This window comes from Typha angustifolia, chromosome 13 (genome assembly GCF_048772165.1).
Source record: "Typha angustifolia cultivar Huaian chromosome 13, ASM4877216v1, whole genome shotgun sequence".
Classification (NCBI taxonomy): Eukaryota; Viridiplantae; Streptophyta; class Magnoliopsida; order Poales; family Typhaceae; genus Typha; species Typha angustifolia.
In genome coordinates this window covers 2,946,472-2,964,080 of record NC_133251.1, presented here as the reverse complement: position 1 = coordinate 2,964,080, position 17,609 = coordinate 2,946,472, and the positions used below count along the sequence as shown (strand labels likewise).

At 37.2% G+C, this 17,609-nt stretch overlaps 3 protein-coding genes and 1 pseudogene across 3 annotated transcripts; 3 read left to right on the top strand and 1 right to left on the bottom strand.

Moving 5' to 3' along the window:
• The first annotated feature begins 80 nt into the window (after nt 1-80).
• Nucleotides 81-5,942, top strand: LOC140774089 (DNA replication licensing factor MCM3). The gene is made up of 16 exons (XM_073116939.1): nt 81-233; nt 346-458; nt 567-775; nt 1,562-1,692; nt 1,783-2,021; nt 2,119-2,355; nt 2,468-2,622; nt 2,697-2,905; nt 3,037-3,199; nt 3,312-3,520; nt 3,883-3,942; nt 4,028-4,120; nt 4,424-4,581; nt 4,692-4,757; nt 4,849-4,990; nt 5,300-5,942. The coding sequence occupies exons 1-16, from the start codon at nt 168-170 to the stop codon at nt 5,354-5,356; spliced, it is 2,307 nt and encodes a 768-aa protein (XP_072973040.1). The 5' UTR covers nt 81-167; the 3' UTR covers nt 5,357-5,942.
• A 375-nt stretch (nt 5,943-6,317) lies between these two features.
• LOC140774206 (H/ACA ribonucleoprotein complex subunit 2-like protein) lies at nt 6,318-8,360 on the top strand (annotated as a pseudogene).
• Nucleotides 8,083-9,879, bottom strand: LOC140774205 (peroxidase 11). Its single transcript, XM_073117103.1, has 4 exons — nt 9,596-9,879; nt 9,095-9,286; nt 8,855-9,020; nt 8,083-8,608 (listed from the first exon to the last, which is right to left on the bottom strand). The coding sequence occupies exons 1-4, from the start codon at nt 9,812-9,814 to the stop codon at nt 8,199-8,201; spliced, it is 987 nt and encodes a 328-aa protein (XP_072973204.1). The 5' UTR covers nt 9,815-9,879; the 3' UTR covers nt 8,083-8,198.
• Nucleotides 9,880-12,208: 2,329 nt separating this feature from the next.
• LOC140773962 (agmatine deiminase) lies at nt 12,209-17,227 on the top strand. The gene is made up of 10 exons (XM_073116759.1): nt 12,209-12,430; nt 12,636-12,749; nt 12,984-13,079; nt 13,150-13,234; nt 13,359-13,414; nt 13,494-13,572; nt 14,449-14,583; nt 15,155-15,390; nt 15,658-15,810; nt 16,976-17,227. The coding sequence occupies exons 1-10, from the start codon at nt 12,335-12,337 to the stop codon at nt 17,084-17,086; spliced, it is 1,161 nt and encodes a 386-aa protein (XP_072972860.1). The 5' UTR covers nt 12,209-12,334; the 3' UTR covers nt 17,087-17,227.
• Nucleotides 17,228-17,609: the final 382 nt, after the last annotated feature.

The window sequence follows — 17,609 nt, the reverse complement described above, 5'->3', positions numbered from 1 at the left end:
TTACCGCTCCCAGTCCGCATCCAGATGCCTTTCCCGCCAAAACTACTCGCTCCGTCTCCCTTTTCCCGCCAAATCGAACACCCAAAGAATACGAGACGCTTAGATCTGCCTCCTTTCTTTCTTCATCTCTCTTCCTCCTCCTCTTCGTCTCTCTTCGATCGGTAGAGATGGAGATCAACGAAGAAGCAATGGCTGCTCAAAAGCGAGCCTTCTTGAAGTACTTCGACCAAGGCGTAGGTTTTCTCTCTCTTCCTCCATTACGATCTCTCTCTCTCTCTCTCTCTCTCTCTCTCTCTCTCTCTCTCTATTTTGATTCATATGTAATATTTCTTGGATATTTCTTAGGCGGGTAAGGTAATTTACACGAAATCCATCAGAGACATGATCAATAACAAACGCCGCCGCCTTATCGTTGGAATTGACGACCTCCGCAACTCTGTACCTGATCTCGCCCGAGGGTAAAGTCCCAAATCTTTTTTGTTACCTAAGTAGATAATTTATTGATGAATTTACTCCCTTTTGTTGCTGGATTTAATTTGGGTTTTAACTTATGGTTGTGTTGTCAGGTTGATTCGGAATCCGGGAGAGTATATGCAGCCGATTTCTGATGCCTTGACGGAGGTCACACGCGGTTTAGATCCCAAGTATCTGAAGGAAGGAGAGCATGTGCTTGTGGGATTTAGTGGTCCATTTGGGTTCCACAAGGTTACCCCAAGGGATCTCATGTCTTCCTTCATTGGATCCATGGTTTGCGTTGAAGGAATTGTCACAAAATGTACTGTTTTCTAACCTTTGTTTGATATAATTCTCTATGTTTTGATGCTTTTCCAAGGTTAAGTGCTTAGAAAAGTTTGTAGTATGCTAATAGAGGTTTCTTTCATTTGTAGTAAAGCATTTCAGAGTGTAAACTCGTATATGGTGATATGAGAGTTTGCTTGAAAATTTACTAGCACTGACATGTTCCAGCTGTTTATGAGGAAAATGAGATAGTGAAAAGTAATTATTATCAGATGGTGGAGAATTAGCTAATGATAGCTAAACTGGAAATATGACCTAAGAATCTTGAATGGAACCTGCTTCGAATTAGAAGCTGAGTTTGTGTTAGAACCACTGGTGCTTAAAGTGGAATATCTAGGTGAGCTCAATCGGATTGATATAAGTTTAGTCGTTATTTATGTTAAGGATCTTGTCTTTAAGTAATTTAGTCCATCAACTCAAATGACAGAAAAAAATAATAATAATGAACTACATGCCATAGCCCACAAGCATATCTTAACTCCTAACATGGCAAATACCATGTTGGTAGTTTGCTCATTCTTGCAGTGTCTCTCTGCAGGCCAATTCTTGCCTTAAAAGTTGGCTACCTGGTTAGGGCCCTAGCACGATCTATTCACTTGAAAGCTTATCGTTTTATTCATTCATTTTTACATTTTTTTATCTATTGGTTTCTGCTGCATTTCCCACTCCATGAACACATTCTGCTGTTGAGGATCTTGTTTGAGCTTTTAAGGCCTGACATACCACTCTCATTCTTATGGTGGCCATCTTTTATTTTGTGAAGGCTCTCTTGTAAGGCCGAAGGTTGTTAAGAGTGTCCACTATTGCCCCACAACATCACAATTTATGTCTCGTGAGTATAGGGACATTACATCAACTATGGGCTTGCCAACAGGTTCTGTCTATCCAACAAGGGTAATGTTCACCTTTGAGTTCTACTCGTCTAAGCCTGAATGGCCTTTCTTATTTGCTTGTTTTCGCTTACATGTTATTACACATGCTCAGGATGAGAATGGAAACTTGTTGGTAACTGAATATGGCCTATGCGAATACAAGGACCATCAAACATTATCGATGCAAGAAGTTCCTGAAAACTCTGCTCCTGGTCAACTTCCGAGAACTGTGGACATTATCATAGAGGATGACCTGGTGGATTCTTGTAAGCCCGGTGACCGTGTTTCAATTGTGGGGATCTATAAGGCTCTTCCTGGAAAAAGCAAGGGCAGCTTGAATGGAGTATTCAGGTTAGCTTAGTAAATCTCATTTGCAGCTGATGGATTCATCTCTAGTAATTTAGGTTACTGAATTATCTCTGTGTGAAAATACTTACTGTGCCTACAGGACTGTTCTTATAGCCAATAATGTGTCTCTTCTGAACAAAGAAGCGAATGCACCGATCTATTCTCTAGAAGACCTAAAGAGAATGAAAGAAATATCAAAGAGAAATGACACATTTGATTTACTTGGAAATTCACTTGCACCATCAATATACGGCCATCTATGGATAAAAAAAGCAGTGATACTGTTGATGCTTAGTGGTGTTGAGAAGAATCTGAAAAATGGAACTCATTTGAGAGGGTAGAATTCTCTTCCATTTTAGCATAATGATGCTATTCTATTCAGTCAAAGTTTTACTATATCATTTTCTACACCTAAAGCTGACGCCCTAGTTATTTCTCTTTCTTTGTAGTGATATAAACATGATGATGGTTGGCGATCCTTCCGTTGCCAAATCCCAGCTCTTAAGGGCTGTGATGAATATTGCCCCATTGGCCATCTCTACCACTGGACGGGGTTCTTCTGGTGTTGGTTTGACAGCTGCTGTGACCTCCGACCAAGAGACTGGTAAACTTTGGAGCAACTTGCAAACTATCTTCTATTCAATTTGTATCTAGAATTACACCAGATTCATTTTCCAGGGGAAAGAAGGCTTGAAGCTGGTGCAATGGTTCTTGCTGATCGAGGTGTTGTTTGCATTGATGAATTTGATAAGATGAATGATCAAGACCGTGTTGCCATACATGAAGTTATGGAGCAGCAAACGGTAACAATTGCCAAGGCAGGAATTCATGCATCACTAAATGCTAGATGCAGTGTGATTGCTGCTGCAAATCCTATATATGGAACTGTAAGTTCATAGTATTTCTGTTGCTTTAGTTACTAGCTCTCCAGTACAGTCAATCTGTCTCTACCCTTTTCCATAAGGAGATTATTTATAGCCAGTTTTTCTGATAGTGATTTTTTGTGAATAAATAACAGTATGATCGTTCGTTGACACCAACAAAGAACATTGGGCTTCCAGATTCATTGCTCTCCCGTTTTGATTTGCTTTTTATTGTTCTCGATCAAATGGATCCTGAAATTGACCGTCAGATTTCAGAGCATGTCTGTCGAATGCACAGATATTGTTCAGATGATGGAGGTAATACTGCTATTTGGTTCTACTGCCATTTTTACTGACAAGATTCATATCTGCTAGTTTCTTCTCTCTATATGCTCATTATTCTCTACCTTAAGTAGTTCCTACTGTACAGGGACAGGAGCCCTCGGTAGAACTTCAAGATATACTGAAGAAGATGATGGGGATATTAATGCATCCATCTTTGTCAAATATGATAGAGTGCTTCATGGGCAGGAAAGGAAAAGGAGTAAGAAGGCGAAACATGAGAAACTCACCATTAAATTCTTGAAGAAGTACATACATTATGCAAAGAATAGAATTCAACCTAAGCTGACTGATGAGGTAAGCTATGAGCTATCTCAATGTGTATTTCTGGAGTTCCTTTAACCTAGGTCATGATGTAATATGAATGGTCCTATTTTTTACTGATCCTTTGAGGAAGCAAGTATTAACTAGCCATGCTGATGATGTCGTGAATGGCGCTTGTCTGAGACAAGACTGGCTTTTGTAAAACCTGCCATTCCTTCAAATTGATTTTTACTATTTTGCAAGCTTTCTAAGATGGCATGTATCAGTTATTCATAATGTATGTTTCTATGGTTATGCCCAGCTTATGATTATTGGACTTCCAACACTGTGACACTAAAAATATTGATTTCCTTATTTTGATGGGACTGTCATACTCTTGCTTTTTCTCTGTGCAGGCATCTGACCATATTGCAACTTCATATGCTGAGCTCAGGGATGCCAGTGCAAATGCAAAGGTTGGCTCTGGAAAAATTGTTAGAATAGTTAATTGTGGTTCATGCACATAATTGGTTGTGATATTTTCTTATGTTTTGTTCTCAGTCTGGAGGAGGTACACTTCCAATCACAGCAAGAACCTTGGAAACCATAATTCGTCTATCTACTGCTCATGCCAAAATGAGGTTGAGAAATGAGGTACTATCCCTTGCCAGTTCATAATTCATGTATGTACTGCTCAGAATTTTTTTTTACCCATGAAGAGAAGAGGGTTCTCTAGGTGTCATGCAAGGCTTGTCTCTTGAAAAACCAGGACAACCCTTTATCTATTGCTACTGAAATAAGCTCAATTTGAAACAGGAGTCATCATACCAAGCAACTAGTTAGTTTTTGCCTAGACTCACATGACTTGTTATTTCCCTACTACAGGTATCAAGTTAATGTATCAACCATCATACTCCTCTAAGATGCTTAGTGCTTTAGTTTTGTCCATCGCTGTAGGTACTGAAAGCTGATGTTGAAGCTGCTCTGCAAGTTCTAAATTTTGCTATATACCACAAAGAGTTAACTGATATGGAAGAGCGTGAACAAAGAGAGCTGGAGATGCAACAGAAAGCTGAACATGATGCTGCCACCAGTGGTGGCAATGTCGATGGAAGGTAATTCCGTTAAAGTTGTAGCATCAAAGGATCAATGTCACTCTTATTCTTTGCCATAATCAGCTTCAAATAAGCTTAACTCATTGTCTGTCTCCTATTACTGGCCTCAGCTCGGCAGATCCACTAGATATGGACATAGATGGTGTCCAAGAACGTGAGGATATATCTGCAGACAGGTTTATATACTATATCCTATTTTGCAATAGCAGGATTTTCCACTTAAAACTTTCCTCTCACAGCAATGCCTTTTTGGAATATGAGTTGCAGAATTGAGACATTTGAGTCTATCTTGGGCCAGCACGTGTTAGCCAACCACTTGGATCAAATCTCTATTGCTGAAATTGAGCAGTTAGTTAACAGGGAAGCAGCTGCACCTTACACAAGACGGCAAGTATCATCCATCTTAGAGGTAAGTGAAATATATTCCTTTTCCGTGTATCTCTATACAGATTTATTGTTAAAAAAAAAACTCCATAAAGTTCTTTGGGGAGGCATCTTTTTCCATGATTCAAATGCATAACCGCCCCTAAGTTTGGCTCCCCGATTTGTGTATTCTGCTTCATGGGCAGTGAAATGAAAAGGTTCACTAGAATAAAATTGTTTTAGATTTACATTAACAGAACTGGTATCCTGAGCTAAGCCTCCCAAGTTTCTTAGTAAGAGTTGCAATTGATGTAGAATTGTTTCTCATAATTTTTCTACTCCATCCGGTTTGCAGAGAATGCAGGATTCCAACAGAATAATGATAAAGGATGGAATAGTTCGAATCATCTAAACAGCTCAGCATTGTCAGTAGGCATATCCGTGTAACATTATTCCTTGAACATCTGTGCTCTGATTCTTATGGCTCTTTTGGCGATAATTTAATTTGGCAAGACCATCCTATTTACGTTTTTGTTGAATTTACTGTTACTCTAATCCTAACCATACAAGATTTTATGCATGTTGTTGTAAGCTCATGCATGAAGCGATCATACTTGTGTATCTTGTTTGAGAGAGTTACAGTGTTATCACATGATGCTGAGAGTTATGGAGGTAATCAAGCTGCTTACAGGAGCCTGCCAACCTGTGCCAAAGTGTGGGCTATCTTGGTTCTGGCTTGCAAAACCTGCTTAGAGGAGCCTGCCAACCTGAATGATGTCTCAATAAATATAGAATCCAGATAGGCTGATGAAATGTTTCTTGACTAAAAGAGTAAAGATTCTTAGGTCACTCTTATCACCTGAAAATTTGTGAGATTGATGTGTGAATTTGGCAAACTGTTCTGGTAGGGGAAGTTAATGAAGCACTTAATATTTTGAGTTATTGAGCTTATATATGGTTCTCTCCAGATCATGCAGACAGTTGATAGAAAGTGTTTTTGTTGCCTAAGATTATTCTTTCTTGTGCGGTTTCAACCAAATCTTTTGTGATGTAATATCTGTTGGGATATTGTCTTTGAACTGATATATGTGCAAATATATATATATAAGAATTTCATGATGTTTTAATTAAAACGGTGCTGTTAAGATACTATTTGAGAATAATACATTGGCGATATAGGCTGTAGGTATTACGTAAACCAACATAGAAATTGTTAGTCAAGTCAGACTTGCAAATGAAACCAATCATACGTGGAGCTCGTTCGATTTACTTAAATTGCTTTCGAAAATCGAAACCCTCTTTAGATGAGCACCATGAACTCAGACATTGACCTAGTTTCGTCCTTCTGCTAAACGGGTCGTATTTGAGTTTTGAGATGGTTCTTACCCGATACGACAGACAATGTCACCACAAAGCCTTAAGCCCTCTAATATGTGCGTCTACAACCCTAATAAGGCGCCGAAGTTTTGTACCGAGAGATTAAGGCGAAGTTGGTGAAGGATGGGCAGCGATAGCGAGGTGGAGAAGTCTGCGAAAAAGAAGCTGATGGCTTTGGCCCCCATGCGAAACCCCTGGCTGGGAAAAAGCTGTGCAAGAAGACCCTTAAGCTCGTTAGAAGAGGTAATTATTCGATCCAAAACGAATAATTTGCATTTGAGCATTCCTATTTTCTATTTATTTTCTTACAAAGATGTGTTCTTTCGTGACTTGTTGCTTTTCTCGTAAAGGGTTACAGTTGTAACCCTTAAGCTCGTTACAAAGATATATATTTTTTTTGTTGGTACACAATGTAAGGAGTTTCTTTTTTTCTCTATTAATATCTCATTCTGTTTACATTTTCGACTTTAATCTTGAACTTCTGATTTGGTATTATTTTTTAGTACAATTTTTGTTATCATGTTTCAGCTTCTGAATCGAAGTGTTTGAAAAGAGGCGTAAACGAGGTAGTGAAGGGTATCCGCCGTGGTAACAAAGGGTTGGTCTTCTCAATCCTTTTTCTCGTCTTTATCAATAAGCATTGCGGTAGTTATCGCAGCTTACTCATCAAATGATAGACGAGACTCGAGGGTGACAAGTAATACATTGTAGGTAGATGAATCTTTGCGGAAAAGAATTTTATTTTATTAGGGGATCTAATTAAACAAGCAGGAGGATAGTCTCATGTGCGCATAGCAAGACATCATCGACTAGATATAATTTTAGAGAGAAACATAGGCACTAGAGGGAACAGAGAGATTATAAAATTAATGTTCTTGGATATATATTATGAGATATAATTTTGTTTTTAGAATTACTTCCAGCTTGACTAAATGAAGATATAGCTGAGAGACATTAAGCTGCGCACTTTAAGTGATTTACCTGTTATTTATGCCCTTCATGTGTTGAAAGGTTTAGCTTACTTTGAAGACATAAAAATTTCGAAGGTCGATGTGTTGATCAAGGCAATGTTCTACTGTTTTCTTAAATGCCCATAAAGTAATATCGTTTTTTGTTTATGCAGGTTGTGTGATTGCTGGAAACATTTCACCTATTGATGTGATCATGCATGTTCCTATAATATGTGAAGAAGCTAATATTCTATACATATACCTCCTCTCAAACGAGGTTATATACCATTCTCTGCCTTATTTTATTTTTTGTTTTAGTTCGTGTTAAACATTTCACCTATTGGTTTTATCTTGTTGGAGTGATGCACATAGGTCTAGATTTTTATGTTGTTTATTCCCTTTTGTATTTCCAGTTTCAATCATGTGTAGTACTATGGAAATAGCTAGTTAAATACTGTCTATTGAGCAACACTTAATTATTGATGGTGAGCCAACGATATAAATTGCGAATCTATCATGGTCATCATCTTGATGTTAGCTCACAGTGGTTAATGGTTGTACATGATGAGCATGTCTTCTTCCCCTTCTCTTTTCATTTAGAGAAAATTGATGCTATTAACCTTTAACTAAGACATTTGTTAAATGATTGATGATAGCTAACATATACACTGTCATGAACTCTTTTGCACACTATGAAGTCCTGAATTATTTACTTGTGTTAAGTTTTGTGGCTTGGAGTTGGGCTTTTTGCTGAGCCTGGTTCAACGTTCAAAAATATAATCTTGATTCACATCGATACAATATAAGTGGATGTTTAATTATAATAGCACCAGTATAGTTTTTGAATCTAATATATGTATCTCAATACAATTAGCATCTCTCTATCTTTACTATGCCTAAGTTCTCAAAACCTCATGCAAACTAAGCTCATGTGTTCACAAATCTGCAGTTCTTCCTCACTTCACCACCCTCAGGATTTGTAATGTTCCCCATCTTGACCATAGAATCTGAGAACTGCTTGAAGAAGGCGATAGGGTCAGCCCAGTACTTGATGACGAGGTTCGTCGTCTGGAATCCAATCAGGCTCGTCAACTTCTGGTCGGAGTTCAAAAGGCCATCTCCTCTCAGCAAGGACCCGAAGAAGGCGTTGTCAAAGACTATCGGCGTGATGTAATCCATCGGGCTGATGTTATCGTCGCGGCCTTCCATTGGGCAAGTCTCCTTCAACTTAGTAAGGTATATCTCCGAAGCCGGCGCGAATTTTGAGGTTAGTTGGAAGTTTCCATAGATCCTCTCGCGGAAGTTTACGCATCGAGATACTCCAATGGTGTGAGAACCTATCAGTTTTAGCGTTATTGATAGACATGTAATATGTAGGAATAATTGCAGCTACACCACCCCTTAAATTATTGACTATTTTTATATAGACTCACATCTTAGCATTATAAGAACTAATTCTAGGCGCTCTAGGAACTAATTTACTTTTATTTGATATAAAAAAAGAAAAGTTGAGAATAAGATGATCATATTATCCTTATATAAACAAGCCCCCCCTTTCTAGATGTGATAGTTAGAAGATATACCTACAAGGGCAACCATGTCTGTGATTGAGAGACCTTTTACTAGGAACTTGGAGATGAGGGTGAAAAGTCCTTGCTTAGGAGTTGGGATATCTATGTTTGCTTTTTCTAGGCTTGCAGTCTTTGAATCCAATCTGCCTACTGGAACATCCCAGTAAGGTCCCCCAACCTGTCCGGTTTAAATAAAGAAAATTATACATATATCATCTGAAGTTGATAACATATATTGTGGAAGATTTTTACCAGGATGACTGCATCTCTAGCTGCAATGGCAAGCAAGTCCGCACAGGAGACAACTTTAGGGCACTCGGCTTCAAGCTTAACTTTGATCTTGTCTATGAGGTCGAAGCCTTTCAGGGAGTTGGCATTCTGATCTGCTTGCTTCTCTCCGATCAGCGTCGCCGTGTCATCGAGCAGCACCGATCCGTCGCAGCCCTGCACATATATATACTTGAGATGCTCAAGAGGATCAAAACAGTTTTGCATCCCCGACATATAGATTAGATAATTGGGCCAATCCTCCTCAATGTTTATGGACTTAATGACTGGATTATAGTGATCTACCTAATCACATAGATAAGTTAAATTAAGTATATATGAGAATGACTTTAAATACTTCATAACTCTGTCACCCTCATCTCGTGATTTGTAGCAATATTGCACTATATGATCAGCAAAATCAAAATGCAAGATGTTTCGTTGCACTAAATTATCTAAGATTGAACAGTTGGCTTCTTCACTGACCTGAACAAAGCAATCATGGAAGTGGAGCCGGAGGATGATGGCGGCGTTACGTGGATTTTGGCGCACTGCGCACTCCATCTCCTGCCGCACGATGTGCTCCGCCGCCGGGCATGACTTGGAGTAGTAGTCTAGGCTCAGTTGTGAAGGATCCTGTGCTTCTAAAATGGTGAAATATTGAGTTCCTACTACACAGGCTAAGAATAGAAGCAAGGCTGCCATTGAATGGGATATTTTTCTTTATATATATAAATGTCTTCAGTTAAAGACTACAACAGAGATGATGTGTGAAGAGCTGTAGTTCATTGCCTTAAGTATATATTTGCATGTAGGAAGTATGAAGAGGAGAGGAGAGAGTCAATAGGAGGATCAGCTAACGTTCGAGAGGTTGGTGGAGTTAGTGACCTAAAAGTATATATATATATATATATATATATATATATTTATATATATATTTGCATGCAGGTTCGGTGTTCGGTGGATTTGGATTCGATCACCGGCCATAGAATTAATGCTTACTAATATCCTCCATTTCTTTATCCGTTCATTAATTACTTTAGTTTAATTTTACAAAATTTTGTAATTAAAAGCACGTAACATTCATGTGATCTCATATTTAACTAAATTAGATGTCGAATTTAATAAAAAAATAAAAATTGTTTAATATATTTATCATATACCTAAGAGGTTCTGCAACATAGATTGCAGATCCATAATAATGCACATGTTGCTGAAGCAAGAGAGCCTTTAAGTATCTTAAATTCGAATAATCATCCATTAAACATATATTATAGAATATGGGTGTCATAATATGCAGCAGGTAACGACAACAACAACAACAACAATAACAATAAAATATACTTTATTATCTCTTAAAGTTTCCAAGGGATACGTGTCATTTTCACTTCTACCTCCTCATCTCTCTCTTTTCTCCTCCACACACTGGATTGGCCTCGTGTTACATATGGTAGATAGGAAATGATAATAATGTGGATACTCCAAGACGCACAATGGATGCCATTCAGTCGGTGTTCACGAGCATGCAGGACAAAGTAAGATTCCATAGCGACGTGCATGGCAGCGTCTGAAAGAAAGACTCCATGTCCATGGATGATATATCGTCCTCTCCACTCTCTCTTTAGGATGGTCTCATGCTTGTGGAAGTTGCTCCATGCGACAGACGATTAATGTCCTTTCCATTATCCTTCCTTTATGCTGTGCAAAAGTACGTACTACATGCATGCACGGCACTGGAACTAGCTCAATCCCTTTTGCTTGCAATGGCGTATATATTACTGTGGGTGATCAATACTGGAGAAACTTTAACTTCTTTTTCACATAAAAATGGTGGATTAATACCTGAATAAGTCTTGGATCATTGCCTTCGTATCTTAGGGTAAGTTTTTGTGAGAAAGAGGAGGAAGAGCATGTGGTTGAAGGAGGAGAGAAAACAAAATATATTAATGGGTTTAGGGTCTATAGGACGGAGAAGAGATATATTTCATTGTACTAACTCTCATCCGAAATCCTAAACTTATTATCTAATTCCAAGTTAATACGGCAGTGCTCATGAGCTAATTAAAGAGAATTTATTTTTAGTGAAAATATTTTATTGCCGTAAAGAAGAAGTTATTCTAAACTAATAGTAAGTTAAGTTGTTGAGCGATTTTTACTTGAAAAACTTGCTTATTACTTGGCAAAAACTATTGTAATTTAGTAAATAATTTGAAAACTGTAGTAGATCAATAGTATATATATATATACATTGATACTGACGACCTATGGACTCCAACAAATTAACTAAGGAGCATCGATCAATTCGACGTTGGTCCAATGAGTTATTATTTTCTCCCACACATGTTACATGCACGTACTTTTATTTTTCCCAACACATATACTATTGCTAAAGTGGTCCTTACAATGCATCATTATATGTTAATTATTTGAGTTTCGCTACCACCTGGAGGCCTCCTTTTGTGATCCTTGCCATCTGGTGGGCATTAATTGGACTTGGTGGTCCTCAAGTTTGTAGACTTTTCTTTAACCCATGATGCATGCCAAATCCATGCAGTGAGTCTCGTACTCAAAAAGAAAACTTAACTTCTAAGAACGACAAAAGAAGTCCATGCACAATAATTGGCTCATCTCGATCCATTGGTTTGGATCCAGAACCAATAGAAAAATTAAAGAAGATAGATAAATAGATAGGTGTCACATCCAACCGGCTATAACATTAAGACAAGATATACTAAGGAGACCAATAATTTGAATGGCTACCACTAGCATAATTACATGTTCTAATTAATCGGGACTGGACTTAAATCTTATGAAATAGAATAGGAGGTTTTGTACAATATATATGTCCAAAATACAGGTGGTCCTTTGCATAAAAAGAGCCCTATGAATTATGATTTATATGATATGAGTTTATTATATTTTGACCCCTCTGGTACTACTTTATATCATTTCTAATCCGTAGCAAAGTTTTAAATCTTCCTCTTCTCTATAGCAAGAAGAGATAACAAGAGAGAACTCGTTTAATATCACAAATCCAACACTGAAGGAGAAGATAGAAGGAAAATGATAAATAGCAATCTAAAGACATGCTGCCAAGTATTCTAGAAGCAGCAAATTCCTACATTCTTGGATGGAGACGATCTGCTCTCTCACCATCTCCTACCTCTATAAAAGGCGGGCCGGGTCACTTCTTCGAGCTAGAGAGCTGTGAGAGGGAGTGAAGAGATGGCGAAGAAGGTGTCGTTGAGGAATCCTTCTGAATTGGGTTTCCACATGCCTGCGGAGTGGGAGCCCCATCTCCAATGCTGGATGGGTTGGCCCGTGAGTTCCCTTAATTTCTCTTCAACTCTTTATTCCTCTTCTTTTCGTTTGTTTAGATGGATTCTTAATAATAAAAGAAAAGGTGTCTGCTTTTAGAATCTTATATGGAATTTTGTTTCCTCCAACTCTTTCAATCCTCTTTTATCAGCTTAAAGAACTCGTTCCTTGTTTGTGCCGACTCCTTTCTTTGCTGTTTGGATCGCAGGAACGCCCGGATAATTGGCGGGAGAACGCTGGTCCCGCACAAATGGTGTTCGCGAATGTGGCCATCGCGATTTCGAAGTTCGAGCCGGTTACAATATGCGCTAGTTCTGCTCAGGTCTATGAACTTTTTTTAAATTTTTTTTTTTTCGCGAGTATGTTCCTTTAAAGTCTCTTAATTTCAATTCTCTAAAATTGATATTTGCATCTATATCATTCGAATATTACCTTTGGGTTTATTTTGGAGGGGTATGTTTGCATCTGCTTCTGTTGATTTGGTTTATTGTTTCTTATGTGAACAACCGTAATCTTTTCTAGTTTCCTTATTATTTTCTTTTGGGGTATCTGATAGTATGAGAAGGTATTTCAAATGATGCAACATAAGCTTAACATCCGAGTGGTGGAGATGAGCATGAATGATTCATGGTTCCGTGATACTGGACCCACCGTAAGATCCTTGTGGCTTGTGATTGTTGCTATAGAACTGCATTTGCCTTACTAATAAACTTGGAAATTAGTTTGTTCGGCGCGATGGGAAATCCAGCTCTGTATTCCAAGAACAGGAAGTTGCAGGGATTGATTGGCAATTTAACTCCTGGGGCGGTATCTATTTTTTCACTTAGTCTGCTCCAATTTTGTTTCTGAACTTGTTGACATTTCTGCTGTACAATAAAGCTTGGGACAATAACATAACAGGGGAATTTCTTTTTCTATTTTTTGTATATAGGTCCTGAAGATGGTTGTTATGATGATTGGAGTCTTGATAACCTCGTTGCCAAGAAGGTAAATGAATCAGTTTTTTTTCCCTTTCCCTTTTAATAAGTATGTGCCATATTAACTCTTTCTTCTGATTTTCTATAAGATTCTCGAATTGGAGAGGCATACTAGATTTCCACATCACATTATTCTTGAGGGTGGAAGCATCCATGTAGATGGAGAAGGTCATATACTATCACAGATGCGTGGAAGTTTTCCATACCACACAATTGCTCTCTTTTCCTCCCGTTTCACCTTAATTCTTTTCCTTTTCTGATATTCTAGTTCAAATTCATCATACACAGTTATTTTAAGTATTCTACAATTATGCACTTTGAAATGATCGATATTCTACTATATAATTATTTTAAAGTTGAAATCTACCATCACGTTGTTTTGACCTACTTCTTTCTCCTTACGTTGTCTTCTAATATAAAAGGAGTATAGTTCTATTTTCATTTCTAAGTTTTCCATAAAACATTATTTTGCTTGGCATCAGGCTATGCATTTCAAACTTAATTTTGCATCAGCAATAAAAGATTAAATTATCAATTATCTATCAACTTAAACTTTTAGAGCAGTTGATGGGATGAACATTTCAAATTATATGCTTGTTATCAGATTCAGGAATATTAATCCATACTTGACATGTATCAGTGTATCAAATAACTTACCTCTTGTGCAGCCATGAAAGGAAAAGTATGAAGATACAAAGTAAATGTTATGATAGAGTTTGAAAATATTTCTGCAGTTCTAAAAAGATTTTACAGCATTATTGTGTTGTCCTTTCAATCTTGTTTCCATTGCACTAGCATCTGAATATTTTATACTGATTCATTCTAAAGGAAGTTGATTTTCTTGGCTACGTTCTCGCAAGCAAGATTTTCCGTTGATGCTTGGGCTTTTTGATTGACTCCCATTTGTTTTAGCGTAGCTTTTTGAGTCATTACTGTTGTAAATGGTAGAGTAGGATTTCAACCTGCACGAAATTCTTTCTATGTGATGTTGCCAGACCTAGAAGGTTTTCTTATTTGAAGTCTCTTGTTCTCATCTTTTCACAGGTACTTGTATTACAACTGAGGAGTGCTTACTGAACCCTAATCGGAACCCTGATATGAGTAAAGAAGAGATAGAGCATGAGTTGAAAATATACCTTGGGGTCACAAAGGTCATTTGGTTGCCTAGAGGGCTTTATGGTAACCTTCAGAATCTTTATTTTTATGCAATTCCACTAGCCCAGGTTTTGCAATTAGGTTAGCTTATATAATTGAGATGCCATTTCTAAAACCAAGGTTTTACTATATTCTTTCAATAAAAGAAATGTGAGGAATATAAGAAGACATAAATTGAGACGTTCTACCTGACTTTTAATATGTTTCATTAAAACTTTTGTTTTCACAGCCAAGTTATGTAGAGGCTTGTATAATTTAGGCTTACAAAGTTGCTGGATGTGATAAAGGTTTGTTCTGTGGCAAGCTGCATATAGGTTCAAGGAATAAAAATACATCTTCATTTAATGGAAAGATTTATTAGTGCTTTAATTAATGCATCTTGTAGAAGCTCTAAACTGAATCAGGTCTCTAATAACCTTCCAGATAACAGGGTGATTATGTGATATCTTGGATATTTGCATGGCTTTCAGTGGTTTGCCAATTGATATCTAGCCAAGATTGATTCATTCTCTACTTTCATTTAGTCATGTTATCTTATTCTAAAAAGAGTTTTGTCAATATTTGCTCATCTAGTGGACATCTTACCAACTTGTAGGTGATGATGATACCAATGGTCATGTTGATAACCTCTGCTGTTTTGTAAAGCCTGCTGTGGTGCTTCTGTCATGGATTAACGATGAATCAGATCCTCAATATGAGCGTTCAGTTGAGGCTTTCTCAGTTCTCTCCAATGCTACTGATGCTAAAGGCAGGAAAATAGAGATAGTCAAAATCCATGTACCTGGACCTCTGTACATGACAGAAAAAGAGGCAGAGGGAATTATAGAATCGGTTTGTGCCATTATTTGAGTCAATTTTCTTTGCTACAAAGAACTTTATTTATTCTGATGGAAATAGATTTCAGCAGACTTTTTCCCGTACACTTATACTTCTCAAATTTCACATTAATCTATCATGTTCTAGGATGGAACACTTTTCCACTGCTCTCTTTATATGTTCATCCAACAGCTTGTAGTTATTATTTTTCAATCTAATCTCTATCTAGCTACATAATAATTCGTGTTATTTTTCACTCATAATGCTGTGCTCTAATCATAGGGGCATGCGGTACCAAGGCCACCAGGTACAAGGTTAGCTGCTTCGTATGTGAACTTCTATATTGCTAATGGTGGAATTGTGGCACCAGCATTTGGTGATAAATGGGACCAGGAAGCTTATGATGTACTCAAGAGAGCATTTCCCAATCATGAGGTAAGCTTAAGATGCCCTCTTATTATTTCACCTAACATTATTTATATTGGTATTCTTTTGTTGACTTTTGTATCTTGAGATATCTTCCACAATGAGTTTAGATGTGTATAATGGAGTAAGGCATCAGGAGAAGAGATATCTTGTAAAGCTATTTCAAGGATCTGGACCATCTAAACTCTGTTTCTTTAGTTGCATGCCATATGGTTGACTGACTTCGAGAACAGGGCGCTCTACACTTGTAAAATAGATAAGTATGTCGGGTAATTCACATCACTAGGACATGAGGCCTCATTTACTTATGGAATAAGTATAAATTTATTTCAGTATGAGTCTTTTTATACTAGTATAATAATCAAACAATAACTTAATACTAGTTTACTAATATCTACTTATCTCTTTTCTCTTTTTCATCCAATATTTGTACATTTACTATTTTACTCTTGAGAGGACATCGCTTCAATCAACTATCATTTTAATCATTTTCTTCCTCCCATTCTTATTTCTCTTCTCTCTTCTCTTCTCATCCACTCGTTATAACAATTTTTTTTTCAGTTATTTGCTAATGTATTTGTACTTTTCGTCTTACATTAAGTGTAATAATTATATTACTATACCAATTTATAACCAAACATTATAATAATATAAATCGACATAAGCTCTATTATGTAAGTTTAAAAAATGAGCATAGTTAAACTAGTATGTAAGTTATTTCACAAGTGAATGCTCTGGCTTTGTTTCTACAGAGTAGTACTGTTACTGTTGATTGTTTTTTCGAGCTCTTTCTAGAAATCCTTTTCCTTTTCCTTGGGCTGTCTACAAAACTATCTAATTTTCCCAGTAGCATGACATATTTATGGAATATGGACAATTACATGTATTGACCTTCCTTTTCTAAGCTTCAAAATAGGATGATGGTGATGACTAGGGTCAAGTCTTGACATTAAATGGCTCTTCCTTTCTGTTTCTTGTTTTAATATCACTTATTGATAGACTATCTGTAAGAGTTCTTTTTGAACGAAATACAAGGAATTGTAAGTTGTGCAGTCGGTAGTACTCACAACACTGGCCACACTACATGAAGATATTTGAAATTTTCGCGTACAAGTTTCATTTAGTTCAAGTAAATAAATTTGTATTTGGCTGACCAGTGAATTGTTCTTCTTAGGTTGTAATGGTCCAAGGTAGCAGAGAAATAGTTCTGGGAGGTGGAAATATACATTGCATTACACAGCAGCAGCCAGCTCTTCCCGTTGTGGATGTGAAGAATAATATCTAGGACCATGTCCTCCTCTACTACTTTTGGCATAATAAGGACTGTTCTTGCATGATTCGAGTCGCAAGAAGCTTGTTCAGAATGTTGTCCTTCTAGTCATGATCACCAACTTCTGTGCTTAATAAATTTTTGTTGTTGAGTTTATTTGATGGCTGATCACTAATTATGGTTGATGGTGGCATACTAGCAGGATTGAATTATCTTTCAAAATGATTTGACTAATCGGACCTTTCTTGAAGAGATTTATGTCTCATGAATATTATAATATTATATAAATTCATGGTCACTAGAACGCTGCTGTGACTGCAGCAGTCTATGAAGTTGGAAAGGCTGAGCTTGTAGTGTCTCTTTTTCGTAGGTTTAATCAGTTCATCAATTATATGAGTTATGAATTTTCTTGTGGCCAAATTTTCTTTCAAAAGAAGAGAAGAAAACAATTTATCTACATTAGTATCGATCTGGTTCAAAATTTTAAAATTAGCAATCCCACAAAACAAAGCAGATAAACAACTATTCTACGTAGACA

Coding starts and splice junctions, on each gene's coding strand:
- LOC140774089 (XM_073116939.1), top strand. CDS start 168: ATGGAGATCAACGAAGAAGCAATGGCTGCTCAAAAGCGAGCCTTCTTG. Junction 234..345: donor TGAAGTACTTCGACCAAGGC/GTAGGTTTTCTC, acceptor GATATTTCTTAG/GCGGGTAAGGTAATTTACAC. Junction 4,121..4,423: donor AAATGAGGTTGAGAAATGAG/GTACTATCCCTT, acceptor CCATCGCTGTAG/GTACTGAAAGCTGATGTTGA.
- LOC140774205 (XM_073117103.1), bottom strand. CDS start 9,814: ATGGCAGCCTTGCTTCTATTCTTAGCCTGTGTAGTAGGAACTCAATAT. Junction 9,287..9,595: donor TCCATGATTGCTTTGTTCAG/GTCAGTGAAGAA, acceptor ATATATGTGCAG/GGCTGCGACGGATCGGTGCT. Junction 8,609..8,854: donor AGACATGGTTGCCCTTGTAG/GTATATCTTCTA, acceptor TAAAACTGATAG/GTTCTCACACCATTGGAGTA.
- LOC140773962 (XM_073116759.1), top strand. CDS start 12,335: ATGGCGAAGAAGGTGTCGTTGAGGAATCCTTCTGAATTGGGTTTCCAC. Junction 12,750..12,983: donor TATGCGCTAGTTCTGCTCAG/GTCTATGAACTT, acceptor GGTATCTGATAG/TATGAGAAGGTATTTCAAAT. Junction 13,415..13,493: donor ATAACCTCGTTGCCAAGAAG/GTAAATGAATCA, acceptor ATTTTCTATAAG/ATTCTCGAATTGGAGAGGCA.